The following is a 17,083-nucleotide window of genomic DNA, read 5'->3' as shown; positions in this document are numbered from 1 at the left end:
AATGCACAAAACTTCTCCAACATGTTCAATAAGAGAGTGTTCACATTGGAAATCGAAACAAACTTTCAAGCGGCAATTTCAAAATTTTACATCCTTTTTCAAGCAAATTATCTTCAATTTATTGATCTTTGAGACCTAAATTATGTCTTTATCTGATATAAAATGGATCGTCTCTTTATTATTCAGTAATTTAAAGTGTTTTAAAAGTATTAAAAAATTAGTATACAGGATTATACTGTATGTATGGTGGTTTATTCTGGATTATCAATAAATCAACCAATGGCCTTCCTTGCCAGCTGGAGTTTTAATTACATAATACAAACAAAATGTTTTTTATTTTGATTATTAAACAATTGTAAATCAAGCAATTTGGTATTCTAAATCAATTTTAATTGTTCTTGTAGGTGTTTTTTAACAAACATAACCAACTTCTGCCATTTGTAAAAAAAAGAACTTGCTTGTTTGTTATGTCTGCATGTCCACATGCTGAGTCCCTGCTCACGGGCATGAGTGGGCCTCTCTGAGTCACTAACGATAATCAAAGCTGCAACGTCTCTATAAAGATTTCCGTCACGGATGAAGAAATAGGACAATTGTGACAATTTAAAGAGGGAAGAGTAGAGGAGACGCGAGGGGGGACTGGTGGTTGAGCCTGTGCAACTGTGCACCAGATGTTCGCAGGCTCCCTTGTTCGGCTCCGTGCCTCTTCCCTTTTTGCTCCTCCAGCCAGACCACTGTAGAAGGATGTATGTCATGCACACTGCGCTGCCTCCAAAAAAGCATGCGCCACGCGAACACATTCTCCTCTGTGGCATGCACATTGTTCCCTCAGCCATGCACTAAGATATGTGATACGCAAGAGCATGTCATTTGAGTGCAAGACAGGAAAACAGACTGGAAACAGGGAAGAGGAAAATAATAGATAATGGGGTGACTTGTTCTGCCTGTGAGGTCTGTTTTACTGTTTGTCGGTGTCTTTTACATGTATCTTACACTCTTGGTTGTGTGCGTATAAATCCTTGTGTGTCTGATGTTTCTTCAAATGTAAAGAGATGAAAGCCATTTTTCAGTCCCACAGGAGAGCTGGCAGAAATGTGGAGGTCTGGCAGACAGAAAAAAGTCGCAGAGATGCGGCAAGATTAGACTCTAACTCGTTTGCTTTATTTAAGGTTGAGGTAAAAAATCTCAGACAATGGAGCTTCCTGCTTCAAGACAATATTGGTATTTGGTCTTAGAATAGGTGAAAGAAGAAAACAAGTAACTGCATGGACAAGCATTTGATTGCATTGAATTTCTTTTTACTCATAAAAGGTATGAGGGTTAGGGTTAGACTACAATGTTAGATACTGTAGATCTTTCCATTACTTTTGGAAATGCGGAAAATCTAAATAGCGCAATAAAAACTGGTAATGGAAACACTAGAATTTTGAAAAAACACTCAAATATCGCTAAAAAGTTTTCATGCTTTCACGAGGAGGAGTTTCGGACAGTTTGATATTGAAATGTGTCGCAAAAGCTCTATGGAAACACTTTTTCCGCATTTACACGTCACAGGACGTGACGTACCCGGTCATATGACGTGTGGTAGCTGGGTTAGGGTTAGGGTTAGGGTCATATGACCACTTCTCTTCGAGAAAACGTGGCACGGTACGTGTAAACAGAAGAGGAGACCCGGACATTTCTTAGCATTATAATTTAAAATGAGTACTGCCACATTAGACGTGAAACAAAAATGAAATACAAAGTGTTATAAGGAATTTTCTGAGTGTCCGTCTTTCTGCAGTGAAGTCCCGCGGGATGAGATTTCACGGGAGTTCGAGGCTCCTGTCCAAAACAACGTTCAATGGGAACACGTTCAATGCGCAAATATACAAAATCGCTTTTATTTTGCGAAAATCTGTAACGGAAACCCAGCTACTCCAAATTGCATGTCTGTTTTATTGATGATATCCAAGCTGTAAATATCAAACTACATCCAACCTCACATTATATTTTCTATTTTTGTATTAACAGCTGGATTAAAGAAGGAAATAATGTGATGTGAAGTCAAAAAAAGTTCTCAACAATCCTGTCATGATCTCAAGTAACACATCCATATATATATATATATATAAAAAAAAAAAAAGGTCAGGAAAAACCCATAAAAAGCATTTTGACTTCAAAGATCTCATTGCAAGCTGTTGCCATCCATCCTCGTAAAGACACAGTCTGTCTCGACTGGAGTAAAAAAAATCTCAGGCTGTAACAGCACCAACTACATTATCCAACAGGACGGTTTCATGTCCTCCTAACCGTGTCGCAGCTAATATCAGCTCATATACTGCACAGTAGGGGGAAATAGCTCCCATTTGTGGGGCATGAGAACATTCCTCTTCTGAACTATATCTCTGATTTTTTCTTCTTTATCCTGATCCTTTATGTCTTCCTACAGTTTGCTGTCACTTTGCTTGCACACATCTGTTCCAGATGGGGCTGTTGATGTCAGCTCCATATGCTTAATTTGTTCCACTGGAGAATGACATCCAAAGCCTCATAACCATGCTGCACCGTGTGTAAACACATTTGTAGTTGGTTATATGGCAGTGGTTTATTTTTAATATTGAAAAGTTAATAAAAGGTCATGTTTAAATGGTAATTGTATTTGCAATAGAGTTTAAACTTGCACAATCGACAGTAAACCTGATGACATGTATGGATCTTTGCTCTTTGGTGGACGATGCAAAGAAAAATACAATCCCTACAACCCAATGCAAGATAAGATTTGGCTCATTTGTTGTCTAACGGCAGAGCAATGCAAACAAAAGAGTGAAGCTAATACTTATCCCCTCCACCAAGGAGGTAATAATTTCACTGGCATTTATGAATTTGTTTGTCTGTATAGAGGTTATTTGGAGTTTGGTGGAGGTTTGGCTCTCTGAGTGCTCTTGTCTTGACTTTGTTTTATTTGTGGTCCTAAAAAGCTACTATATGTTATCATTGACTTTAGCTAAAGAAAACATTTCAATCATCTAAATATATTGTTTTAATTAGAGGAAATATGATTTATGCACTATTTACTATTTTATCTCGTTTTTATCTTCATGACTGATCTGAATTCAATTATTGTCTGATGAGAATTTAAAAGATGGACCAGTGTAGCAGGTGATTGCCATCTCTCTCCAAGCCTCGGGTTTAGAGCCAAAGCTGTCAGTTCAGTCAAAGGGAGTCAGAGTGCTTCTTAACCTCTTCTCACACTCTTCTGTCAGCCCCTATGGAGTGGCCTTATTAAATAAAGACTAAGCAGTGGCTCTATCAATCACAACAATGATCAACATGACAGGGTACCGGCCAATTAGTGCTCTCTTTCTGTCCTGGGAAAAGTTTCCTCACTCCCCTCCTGCTGGCGAGAAGACCTGATCCGGATTGTCTGTGATATTATCCTGGCCAAAGATTGCCGTTAATCACCACCTGCCATTCTTCAGCAATAGAAATCAGCGCTGGACTTATTATCTGCATGCCAGTTCCATCATAGAGAAGTCATGACTTCCCGCAGAGCACGGCTGGTTAACAATAATTGGAGTAATAAGATAAGCACGCAAAGAAACAGACTCTCAAACGCTGTCCTTGAACCCTTTAGGAACAGTTTAAAAGAGTAATTTGATGATCGCTCACAGAAACTGCACAATGGCCAGGTTTACGTGGGAGCTTTAATTCCCCTTTAATTCAGAATAAAAGTTATTTCCTCTTTACACTGACCTTGTAAACACTTAATTCCAAATGCAAATGTAATTCCGAATTAAACTTATTTGAATGTACATGCAAATGTAAATCTGAATTAGGTGGCTGGTTTATTCCGATTTTTATTTCCGAATTAAATCATTTCTTGATCTTGTAAACACTTAATTCTGCTTTAAGTTAATTCCGGTCATTCTGTGCATGATCGACTTCTCGCAATGACGTGCTGGGGATGACATAGTCCAAACTGGAGCCGAGACTATTTATTTAATAAGAGCCTTAAAATATATGGATATAATGAAAATAGTGGATAAGCATAAACATGTGGACATTCACACGGACACACAGACTTATTACGCACACACGGACATCGGCAAACAGAACAGGCTTCTTTGGGGCATGAAGCCTTGCACCAGAACTACAGAACTCCACTAATGATGTGCAGATCATTATAAAGTTCATTTTTCACTCAACATCCTATATAGTGGAGGTAGAGCAGCTGTTGCACTAACTACAACTCGTCTATCAACCTTCTCCTGCTCCGTGAACGAAAGCAAAACCGTATGTTATTGCCGAGCTGCTGCTTCAAAACTACAATCAATATAAAAGTGAAAACTGTTATTGTTTTGTGGTCTTCTATGTTGTCGCCAAAAAGTTGTGTGTTTTCTAATAGATGTGAATACATCATGTTCACCCCCTTGTCCAATCGTCACCCTTCCCAACCCCCAGACTCAAACCGGAATTAAATAAAGCAAAATAAACCTGTTTTCCACGTAAACCTCAATTTGGAATTACTATTTCAATGTAAACACAAAGCAGAACACTTTAATTTCAAATAATTTAATTCGGAATACTTTATTCCAAATTAATGTAACTGTGGCCATTGTGCTACCCTACGACACCAGAATAAAAGGAGATCAACAAATTGTGCTAAATTTGGAAGGAATTTTACAGTCAAAATGACTGCCCTGCCTCGAAGAGCAAATAAGGCAAAAAGATGGAAAAAAGACAGTAAAGTATCTGTTTGTCAGAACCTCACGTCCAACTACTTTTTGACTTGATCCATCTATGTTCATCACTGAAATGTTAAGACGTAAGTGGCATCCTCAGCCAAAGCTTAAACCCCTTGGCTCAACATGTGTAAACAGCAGAATTGAGTGAAACACGCTGAAATGCATCCATGTGTGTTAATTGCTTGCTCATATGCAAGGGCTAATAGAAACCAAATTGTTTAAGTAGCGTGTGCCACAAAAGAAATAGCAGTTGTTACTCCTTAAGAGTGGATTTGTAGCAATTATTGTTGCTTTTCTGGCGGAAAGGACACAGCAAGGGCGAACAAGTACAGTGGTTTGACCACACTCCCATACAAAGGCTGGCGGATCTCACACCAGTTACCGTATCCTTTTGGAGTCTGATCATTCCGGGGGTGGCTATGAGTTCATTTTGATTTCTTTTACCAGACTTTAAGGCCTGCCCAGGCAGTTTAAACAACTTCCAGGCCGACTGTCATATCCAATGGCTCTAAATTATAGCAAAAATCCAGCAGACATTGCACACAGTAGGGGAATAATATTGCTGGATGGAAATCCAAATTCAAAAGGCAACTGATATGAGCTGAACATGTACTTCTTCACTATGTGCCTGGCTTTGTCAGGGCATTAAGTGGTATGTCATCTCAATGTGCTGACATGCCACTTACGGAATGGTATTGTTTAAGTTTAACTGGTGATTGTTTCACTGTGGCTGTAGAGCTTTAAGACGATCAATTGCAATGAGTTCATATGAACTGTGTGTTTCGTCAAAATAGAAGTAAAATATTCCCGAGGACACGTTCTGTCAGGTTTTTTTTTTTTTTTTTTTACATCTTTTATTATTGCATCCAGTAGCTCAGTATAAACCCTGTCGGCAGAAAGCATGATCACCAGATGAATCAGCACACCAGTGTATTTGACTATGCAGACGGAGGAGGTAGCAAAGGAAGAACACTTTAAGTACTTGGGGTCAACTGTCCGAGGTGTGTAAGGAGTGGATAGCAGGGGTGGACTGACCATCTGGCAAAACAGGCATCGTCCCAGTGGGCCGGTTCGGCCGGCTACGTTTTTTTTTTGACAAACGAGTGAAGGCAGACATGGTAACAGGTGGCCAAAAATGGTCCAAAAGTGACAAAAACATGGCAAGAAAAGAGTAAAACCTAAAAAGTGACTGAAATGGTCCAAGGCAAAAAAAAGGCAAATAAAGAGGTGGCATGTATTGGCAAATGGGAGCTTTAATGAGCAAAATGTAGCAAACAGTTGTGGAAAAAGGGCAAAAAGGTGGAACAAAAAGAGTTAATACTGATGGGGGGGAAATCTTTAAATCACTTTCACACGTGGATTTGGCTCGGTTTGCCTTTAAACTGCACTTTTTTTCAAAGAAGATTAAACCCTTATTGCTCATTAATTGGCCAGAACATGCTTATTCACAACAATCAATAACAATCAGTAAATTCCTACGGTTTGAGGGTTTCTAGTTTAACTTTATTAAGTGTGTGATTTCTTCCCGCAGCAAAGAGAGGTCAGATCTATTGGAAAGGCGCCTTTTTAATAAAGAGCGACATGGCAGTAATAGTTTATTTTTATTGTTGAATAATAAACGCAACCATTTCTTCACGGTCAAACAGCTCTCATTTACAAATGCTGGTACTCAAAGTGTCAAATATAAAGGTTTTTCATCCAGAAAACAGTAATAAAAAAAGTGTATTCGCCTCAGTGAGGCAGCTTTGTTCCACCAAATGGTAAAATCCAAAGCCACCTGCTGCTGCTGTTTGCTAGACATGTTCAAAAGCTTGATATTCCTGCACGTTTGCTCAAGCATCCACAATCTTGTGCTCCTCTTCACGTTAGCTTTATCCTTCGACTTTAAAACCACGTGTGCTCAACAAGGAAGGAACAACGTAAGTCAGCATAAAAATCTGTATAATAAGTCATTAGTGAATGCCAGGGAACCACACGAGTGAGCATGAGAGATATATGAAAGATACATATATATATATATCCAAATAAAAAAGTGCTTCATATACACTTTAATGTTTTTATTAGACTGTATAATAAAGTAGGAATGTTCACAGCGTTTAATTGTCAACAAAGGTAGGCCAACCATATTTTAATCACCTAACTGTGTTTAGTACAAGTGGTTATTTCAGATTCCTTGCAAACCATTTTTAAAATATAAGGGATACTGAAGCTTGGTTGGGGTGGTAGGATGCTCGTAGCGGGTGCCAGAATATGTACCATATTCACATATCCAAAACTTGACAGGTATGTGTTGGACAGTGATGTGGGAAAGTGAAAGAGATGAGGCTGAGGTGGTTTGCTCATGCTTGTAGGAGAGATGATAGCTGTTGAGGGAAAAAAAAGATGCAAAGGATGGAGCTGGAAAGTAAGAACAGAGGAAGTGAGTGAGGAGGGTGACGGATGCAAAGAGGGAGGGCATGCAGGCCATTGGTATGAAGAAACAGGACACTGGAGACGGCAGGGATTGGAGGAAGATGATCTGCTGTGGCAAGCCCTGAAGGGAACATGCCAGAAGAAGATCTAGGTTTAAAGCAGCATTATATAGGAACCCTATGTGTTAATGTAAAATAAAAATAAGTATTATTGCAGAGGTAAGTTCTTTCTTACTATATAAATTAGATTAATGGTGATCCATTTTCAAATACAAACAGGACTGAATCATAACATAACCTAACCGCTAGAGAAGCAGACATGGGCTCATCTGTAAACGGTTGCATTTACTGGTTCAATAAACAGGAAGAGATTCAAATTCTGATGTAGCTGGTTATGATTTACAGTCTGCATAAACAGGACTGAATCATAACATAATCTAACCGCTAGAGCGGATATGGGCTCGTCTGTGAACGGTCGCATTTACAGAACCTGGAGTCGCTGTTAGCTTAAGCGGGAAGAGATTTGTCACCTTCATAATAAGTGCTGACTAGGCCACTGGGAGTGAGGCCCAAGGCCAAGGTAGGCTGACTTGATAATACTGTATCATGTTTTTCTGCAGTCAGTGCCTTCTCCTCATCCTGCTCTCTCTGCTCTGTTTCAGGTGTTGTGAAGCTGATGATGACAGTTCCTGATCTGTGGTTCATGGCTCAACTAGTCTGAGATACTCTGATGTTCTATCTCTCTATCCTGTTCTGTTGGTCCTTCTGTCCACTAACCACAACCAGTTGACGCAGATGGCTGCCATCTCTGAACCTGGTTCAGATGGAGATATCTTCCTTGATTCTTCCCACTGTCACTAAATGCTTGTTCATACGGATCTTGTTGGGTTTTTTCTTTCTTATTATGAATTGTATATTTTGATAAGCAAATTAAGATGACTTTGTTGCAAATTGCGGTATACAAATAAAGTTGAATTGAATTGTTTTGGGTAACATTTTCCTTGAAGTTTTATACACAAGGCTGACATTACGCTGTCATTACGTGACATGACACCTGTCATTAGCATGAATTAGGTGTTATTAAGTACCATTTGTTACCCTAAACCTAACCCTTCGTTACCCTAACCCCTAACTTCAAACCCTAACCTTAACCCCACTAGATCCCTCCAACTCACCAAAAATGCCAACATAGCTCCAAAGGTGTCATAATTTAGCAAACGACACTTAATGACACCTCAATGGCAGCGTAATGTCAGCCTTATGTATAAAACTTCAAGTAAAGTGTTACCTTATTTTCTAATAAATAGCTACGTTTATTCAAATTTGATCACAGATTAAAAATACAGAAATATATACTGTATATTGCGTGTGTTCTACTACGGGACCACTTTACGCTATTGTAATTGTGGACTCTAATCTCTATTAGTTCTATCAGTTACCTATTAACTAAATTAAACTTGTATGAAATGGTGGTGGTTCAAAAATAAAGCTTGTGTAATATGAGTGGAACTTCACTGTATTGGCCAGTAAGAGCTACAATTATAATCATTGTTTAAAGTCAAAATAAGCATCCATTCATTAGTTCCAGTGGTTACCAGAAGGTAAAACACATCAGTCTGACACTTTTCTTCACCACATGACAGGCATGTTGTGCAAATTCACCTCCGACTTCACAAACTCCCGTGCATTTGGTGGGGTCTAACTGTAGATGGATTGCTTATCAGAGTATATAAACACACTCCGAGAAGTCATGAGGCCACAGTATATGGGCCTTCAAATAATTGATTGCTTTAATGCCTTGGCCTCGTTCGAGTCCTACAGTGCAGAAGCTTTCTCTCGTTACACTAATGGAATATCAATAAACCCAGAAAGGCCTGCAGGGTTATGTTCAGGTTCATAATCTGGTGATGGTAGTTCATTCTGTCTCTTTAATACGTTCTTTTATCCATAAGGTAAACTCTATCTCACTGAATGTTTAGTCAAGAGTCATAGCATCAAAATGACCTGCCAAGTCTGAAGATGTGTCAGCTAAACATGAAAAAATAATATATAAAATAATCATAATATTCTTCTGTTTAATGACCACATACGGTAATATTGTTGTTGTCAGAGTTGTCTAACCCAATGTTTCTCAAAAGGGGGTACACAATGGCACTACAAGGGAAAAATTAACTTAACTTATACTGAATAGTAAAAAGAACAGACAAACAACAACAAAATACACAGAATGACACTAAAAACACATGCACTAAGAGAGAAAAATACTTACTATTACCAGCAACACACAAAATGACGACAAAGACACACGAAATGAGAGAAAAATACACACGTCACTACAAAATACCCCAAAATAACAACCAAACGACACCAAAAACACACACACCGAGAGAGGATAATTTAAATAATACCAACAACACTCAAAAAAGGCACAAAATAAGTTAAAAATACATACTGAAAAAAAATAAATTAGACACACAACAACAAAATACACACAAAATGACACCAAAAACACACACAATGATGATGGAAATGATCTTGATCTTGATCAGTCTTGGTCCCACATCAGGAGGGAGTGACAGGAAATAAATACAAAAATAAATATATTCAGGAGGCACTAAATACTGTTTAATTCCACTTATTTACAAAATGAGGTTCTTTAAAACGTGTTATTACTCATTTATTCCATCATTACGCTCTATAGTTGTTTTTTCATAGTACTCTGAGCAAAATTATCTAGTCTGACAAAGGGGGTACTTGGATTCAAAAGTAAGAGGAAAGGGGTACTTGAACCAAAAAAGTTTGAGAACCACTTATCTAACCCTAGCCCAAATATTAATGATCTACTGTAGATCAGGTGCCTTTAGATAAATATTAAAACTATACCTGGTGCGAACAGAGGTAGTAAAATGTCAATAAGATCAAATGACAAAAAGACCTTCTTTGTGTTGTGGAAGAGCTGGAAAGCCAACACACTTTTCACAGGGGTGTGTTTGAGTCCTTGCTTAGTGCCAAATGAGGAATCACCTCATGTGTAAGAGTTGTCAACACTTTCCTTTGCCAGTTGTTAACACCAGATCAGATGTCACTCACGTGGCGGATACGTTTTACTAAATTTTGGGGAAGAAAACGAAGGACAAAATGGACAATCTGCAAAACAGCAAGAGAATATTTTTGAAACACAGACAGGATTCAGTTATGACACACATTTTGTTTGTAAATTAGTGAATGGGAGAAATAACGGGGGTTTCTGGGAAATGTCTGCCAAGCTAAATAGATCTATCTCTCTTTAAAGCCTTCAGCTCTGGGGAAGGGAAGAGAGTTTCAGTGTTGGATCTATTCATTAAGTGTCTATTGTTTGAAGCCCAGTCATTGCATCACACAGCATTTTGTGTTTTACAGTGTCAGGGGTTCAATCCACAAGGTGCACCCCTCTTTATCTCCTCATGGACTGTCCAATGCGGTGTCCATTACGTTTGAAAATATTATGATTTAAGTTGTAAAGCAAAGGCTGTTGGTGCTGTTTTTTAGTTTTTTTTTAAAAAAATTTTTTATATCTAGGTTTTTTTCTTCAATGAAGTGCTAATTGAAGCACATTGGTTAAAAACATAAACTATTGTGGCACCACGATCACAGATTTAAGTCCTGCTAAATCTGTGTTGTGTTTTGGTTAAAAACATGTATATTAAATTGGTCGTTGTTTCTTAAATAGCTGTAGGAATAAATGGGTGACAAAAAACAAATTTTAATGTGAATAAGCAGGTAATTAAGAGTACTTTAGTTTCCCCAAAACATCAACAAAATGTGTGACACCAAAGCAGAATTTGTCGCTAAAAGTCTGGATTGTTTGACTAGTGTGAGTAGAACTCTGTCACACTAGAGCTTAGGTTCCCAAAGTGGGGTACGGGTACCCCCAGGGGTACGTATTGTCATGGGGGTACGTGAATAAAAAAGTACAACACTGACAACATTGGAAACTAGAACATAAATAGAGCAGTTAATGTTAATGCTAGGTTAATGCTAATGCTAGGTTATTGCTATTTTTAGGTTATTGCTATTGCTAACTAATGCTAGGTTAATGCTTATGCTAGGTTAATGCTATTGCTATGCTAATGATAATGCTAGGTTAAAGCTAATACTAGGTCAATATTAATGTAGGCTAATGCTAAATGCTAGGTTAATGTTATTGCTATGCTAATGTTAATGATGATGCTAGGTTAATGCTATTGCTATGCAAATGTTAATGATGATGCTAGGTTAATGCTATTGCTAGGTTACTGCTATTGCTAGACTAATGCTAATGCTAGCTAATGCCAATGATAAGGTAATGCAGTGTGACGCGGGCCAGCACCTGCATCCTCATTTGTATTTTCTTAAGGAAATGCAAATATTATAGTTATTATTATTGTTATTATATATTCCTCAACAGGATCGGCAATATTCACTGTAGGGCTACATTGTTTATGACATTACATTGTTATATGTTATTAGTTTGCAGAAGTAGGGGGCACATGGCTTCAGGTGAATTGTCTGAAGGGGTATGGGACTGTGAAACATTTGGAAACCACTGCACTAGAGCATGGCACAGTGATGAATGTGGTGATTACGTATGTATGCAAGCATCCCTCCATCATAGATCTGGTCATTTGCCAGTGCCGAATACCGGTAGTTTTAAAATAGATCCTACACTCTTATTTAAGAGTGAAGCATGTTTTTAGGTTCATTTACCATCGCTCTACTGCAACCACATGTAAACAAAAAGTCTATTGATGAAGCTGCACTATATTGTTCTATATAAAGATGATGACGTGTTTGTTGGTGGTAACTGTGCTGGGCTGAGGGTAGTGTAAGTGAAGGTCAGCAAGGAAAAGCAGAGAGGGAGTCTTAGTCTTAAGCAAGGTACACACAAAAGGGTTTTATAAATGTGAAGAGATTTGTTGCAAACCCCCCACATGACGATGAATAATCAGGCCTAGAACAGTTTTGATTGTACAGTGTGTGCTCTGATAATCTCAACAAAACAAGCCAGAAATTTCCTCCAAGCCAGAAATATCACGTGATCAAACAAACAATGTAATCTAATGCTGCCTTCCAAAAAACTCAGAATCCGGGATTTTCCAACTTTTTACTTGAAAAAGTAGAGCGTCACCTGAAGTACGAGCTCCTACTCAGGAAAGTCGAGGAAAAATAAAATATTTTAGCCATTTTTGAGATATTTCTACGTTCTGCCATGAAACTCGGAAATCAGGATTTTCAACTCGTAAAGGCCAAGTTACAAGTTGCCTTGAACGCACCATTCCGTGTTTCTCTGTCAGCTTGCTTTTCGATTGGATACATTCAGTTCCATGTCACAAAACACGAGGTCATGAGACGAGGAATTTTGGTAGTAAATAACGAAAAACATTTAATATTTAGGAATGACAGCACTGACCCCTTTCAGTCTTAACACACCGCAGACACAGGATAATCTTATAAAGCATAAAATAATCTGGAATTGGCCATCCTTGGTCAGGAAGGGGGAGAATTCTCTTTATGTGTGTACCTAGCTTTTGCTAGATCATAAGAAAGAAAAGCTTTGTACTTACAGATGTGTAGCCAGCATTTTTCTACATAATTTTGATTTGTTGATCAAATGCGTGCACACATTTACTACAGGGCTGATTTTGTTAGCATCGTAGCTCATTCACCTCATTGGTTGCAGTCAAGTGCGAGGCAAGAGGATCCCACCTTTGGACACTCGTCTCACAAAAGACAATAGCTGCAGCTCCATTACCCTTGAAAATGCGCAATAAAAACTGGTAATGGAAAGACCTGAACTTTGGAAAAAACACTCAAATATTGCAAAAAAGTTTTTGCATTTTTATGAGGAGGAATTTCTGATGTTTTGATATTAAAATGTGTCGCAGAAGCGCTATGGAAACACTTTTTCTACAAATACATGTCACAGAGCGTGACGTACATGGTCACATAACGTGATGTACCTGGTCACATGACCACCTCTCTTTGAGAAAACATGGCGCGGTACGTGTTAACAGAAGAGGAGACCGGGACAATTCTTAGCATTATATTTAAAAATGATTACTGCCACTTCAGACTGAAACAACAAAGAAATAGTGTTATAAGGAGGATTGGAGAATCTATCTTCCTGCAGCGAAGTCTTGCGGGAGGAGATTATGCGCTATTACACTTTGTCGACATTTAGACATATCGCTTTTATTTTACGAAAAACTGTAATGGAAACCCAGCTAATTATGTAATAAGCAGGATGTGAAGGTCAATGAATCCCAAATGCAGCGCAGTGTGTGAATCTATTTTCAAACCAGCCTAGGTTTGATACTATCCATGTCGCACTGCCATACCTTCAGATTTGTTTCAAATGATTTCAAAATCAGAGAAGTTCAGTCACTCATACTTAATTTGTTCTCCATCAAATGTTTTTTTTTATCTTTCCAGATTATTGTGATACAGAGAAACCTAAGACAAGCCCTATAAATGTGTCCCTTCTCATCCAAGAGGCTCCTTCAGTTCCTTTTTTTTGTCTAACTTTGGAGTTTACTTAAAAAGACTTTGCCCATTGAAGGCTAACTGTGGTTTTGCTGCTGAACTACAGCTGTCTTTTCTCCCCCAGACCATTTTCTGGACAGAGTTTGTTATCAGGACATAGCTGTTCTGGCAAAACACCGGTGGAGAATAGCAAATGAATCCCAGCAGCGCGAATGATATATAGTGTTTACACTGATTGGCAACGTGCACGGAACACATCAGACACGGTTTACACTACTCGTCATGTTCGCCGTGAAAACGCCTCACCTCTTGACATTGTCTGAGCTTCGCTTTTCTCTGCCAGTGTGCATGTTTTAGCGAGGGATTAAACCTTTGCAGCCACAGAGGGAGAAGAAGATTGCTGACGATGACTCATCGTGTAATTTAAATACTATACATGTAGAAATGCAAGCCAGGGCGATCAGATAAGCATTTCCATAAATAGAATATAGATGCGCGCTGCTATTTCCTGTCTCTATCTAATCCATGACATGCTTAAAGTTCACTGTAAATAATCCTGTGCTTAGCACAAACACTGTTTCGTGTTCAGTAAGTCAAGCTGTGGAATAAACCACATATTTACGTACTGTTTTCTCAAATTATGGTACTTCCGCAGGTTTTCAGGTCACAACCTATCTGCCCATCAGATCTTTCTTTATCATCACATGCGGGAAGTGATTATTTTACAATCCCACTGTGTGAAACTCTCCTATAACAGGACTGGATCCGCCAAGAGTTTTTCCTTGAGTTCAACTTCAGCTGCTTACATTTTAACGTAGTATTTATTTGAACTGTGGAGTGTTGCATTTCACTGACTTCTGCCAAGTGGGGATATTTTACTGGCAGTGAGGAATTAACAACATATGCCTAAGTTAGAAATTTACCTTTATTTAACAGGGCCACCGCAACCCTTAAAAACAATGAAGAGCCCTGGGATTCATACAAGCTGTGACAGTTTTACATACACGTTACTGCAAAGGTGCTGGACAGGCGATGGTATGGAGAGATTTACAATCATTGCATCACCAGGGAACATAAAGCAATATAAGATGTAGACAGGAAATCTGTTTAAGGGCTGGAGAGAAAAAAGGCTTTGTTGGACACTAACAACAAATTTTCACCAGTGGCTTTAAGCTTGGGAAAAATGCCTTCCGTAACCATGGTCAAAATGTTCAATTTTAATTAAAGAAGGTCATAAACATTCTTGGAAAAAGGTCAAGCAGGCACAGCTCAGTCACTAAGAGGTGCAAAGGGGTGGGGGAACCATTTTTTCTGACCAACTCAACAAGGCTTAGGGAGCTAAATGTACCATGAAGTCACATTTTCCAACACAGACAGCAGCTACCGCCTTAAAAGTTTATTTACTCTTTTACCACTTACTTTACCTTAAGACATTAGCCTTTCTGCCTAAAATGGAGAAATGTCTTTAAGGTTGGAATAGATTTATCTTTTATTCAGTAAGCGATAACTGCCACTATTATTACTTTCTTACCTGGTAAATTAAATATTTATACTTGGTCTATCTTAATCCAAGGTTTACGGGCAATGTGAAAGTGCAGTCCTAAGATGTTTATTTGGAAAGTGACATTACTGGAGCCATCACCTTTAAATACCATGTTTGGATTGTCTAAGAGAAACTCCGAAAAAAAACAATCCTTTGGCAGCATTTGGAAAGAGAATTCCCAGAATTGACTTCTCAATAAATGGCCTGACATAAATGCTGTGTGTACCACAAATACCCCTCAAGTTGTCAGAGAGGAAACAGAGACAGTCATTGAGGAAACCTGCAGTTTGTACTTTGAAGAATTCCACTGAGAAGACCAAAGGGTGGAAGAAAATATACCTCAGAAACAGAAACAGAGCTAGCCAGAACAAGGGTGCCAAGGAAAAATACTGATATTTCATGCGAGGAAACGCCAGAGTGCACCTCAGAATGTCAGACGGTAAAAAAAAAAACATGACAGCGAGGTACAAAGGTTACACGAGACAGGTGGAACTCTGAGAAGGGGGGGCAGAGTTCTCCTTCGGGAGAAGTGGGCTGTTTTCTTTAATATTCAACAGAGTAGTGTAAACTTTGACGTGAAGGTAGATGAAGTTCAGGCCAACTGACAGAAGGTTTTTGTCACAAACGTTAGCATATGGCTTGTATACCATCCTTACCTCTCCTGCAGTGTCTCATGGCCATTTTGCACATCCTGGACTCTGCGATGGTGGGACAGGGTATCGTGTCCTTGGGTGGTTTCTTCACAATGTGCCGCGTCCTGGTCTCCAGACCCCACTTATAACCACAAGTTTTGTTTCTCCTGGTGCAGGCCCCCCATTCGCTCCACTGACCCACCTCACAGCCCTCTGCAGAGAAACACATGTATGGTGATGGCACAATGTAAAAACATCCAAAGTGCTTTTTCAGGACAGGTCACAGACCTGAAGTCAAGCTGGGATTTTATAACTTTTCTGTGTGTGGTCTCAGTTAACCTGCTTATTTTTTTTTAACTCAAATGAGAAGCAATTATTTTAATGAATGGTGTAAAATAGACAAATCATTTAAACACCCACTCCAAGTGTTTTTTCAGTTACGTACCTCCACACTCCATGGTGTCTTCCAGTGGGGTAAAGCCTTCGGGGCACTTGTCAAAGCAGCGCCCTTTATGGAGGTAAAAGCCTGACTTGCACTTGGTGCAGAAGTCTTTACTGAAGCAGGACTCACAGTTTTCTATTCTGCACCCTAAAGGAAAGAGCAAAGAAACTCATCTGAGAAAATCCTCTCGTCTCGAGTTGATTGAAGGTGAAGGACTTTGAGGAAAGGGGTTATTGAAGGGACTATTTGGTCAGTCTTGCAAAAAAAAAAAGAAAATCTCATTGAATATTCTACTTGACAATGTTTTTTCATCTTCATATTTTTACTTTAAATTAGGAAATTAACAAATACGCAACAATGCTGACGAAGAATTTGGTTAAGCTGACCTCCTTCAATAGTATGAGCCAGCATCCAGAGGTGAAAGTGACTGTATTTTTTGTAATTGAGTTGCTTTTATGGGTATTTCTAAATCAGTAATTTTACTTGCACTTAAAGGCAGGGTAGGCATTTTTCAAAGCTAGCATGATTTTGAATGTAGCTTCTTCGACGGCTCCGCCCTAACTTAAAAAGTGTATCTGGAGAAAATCACCTACCCTACCTTTAAGTACGATTTAAAAGAAGTAAAGTAATTCGTTACATTTCTACACTCAAACGTTACTGAGTAAACTATTATTTTTGGTTTTAAAATGATCAACGGAAATTGTGAAACTATGAAAAATGAAATGAACAGACAACAATCAAATGCATCAATCATAGCAGACCAACCAGATTAAACGTAACGCACCCCGCGCCAAAACAGCATTGAATGTCAGTTATTTTCTCAGTTT

At 38.7% G+C, this 17,083-nt stretch overlaps 1 protein-coding gene across 1 annotated transcript in view; it reads right to left on the bottom strand.

The window, feature by feature from the left end:
• Positions 1 to 17,083, bottom strand: part of LOC114477884 (R-spondin-2-like) — a 127,417-nt gene that overhangs the window by 13,536 nt on the left and 96,798 nt on the right. The window contains exons 3-4 of the mRNA XM_028470553.1: positions 16,260 to 16,403; positions 15,839 to 16,027 (exon numbers count right to left, since the gene is read on the bottom strand). Coding sequence (XP_028326354.1) covers positions 15,839 to 16,027; positions 16,260 to 16,403 — 333 coding nt within the window. The remainder of the gene's footprint in view (positions 1 to 15,838; positions 16,028 to 16,259; positions 16,404 to 17,083) is intronic.

The sequence above is a fragment of the Gouania willdenowi genome, chromosome 16 (genome assembly GCF_900634775.1).
Source record: "Gouania willdenowi chromosome 16, fGouWil2.1, whole genome shotgun sequence".
NCBI lineage: Eukaryota > Metazoa > Chordata > Actinopteri > Blenniiformes > Gobiesocidae > Gouania > Gouania willdenowi.
This window is presented reverse-complemented; position numbering and strand designations above follow the sequence as displayed.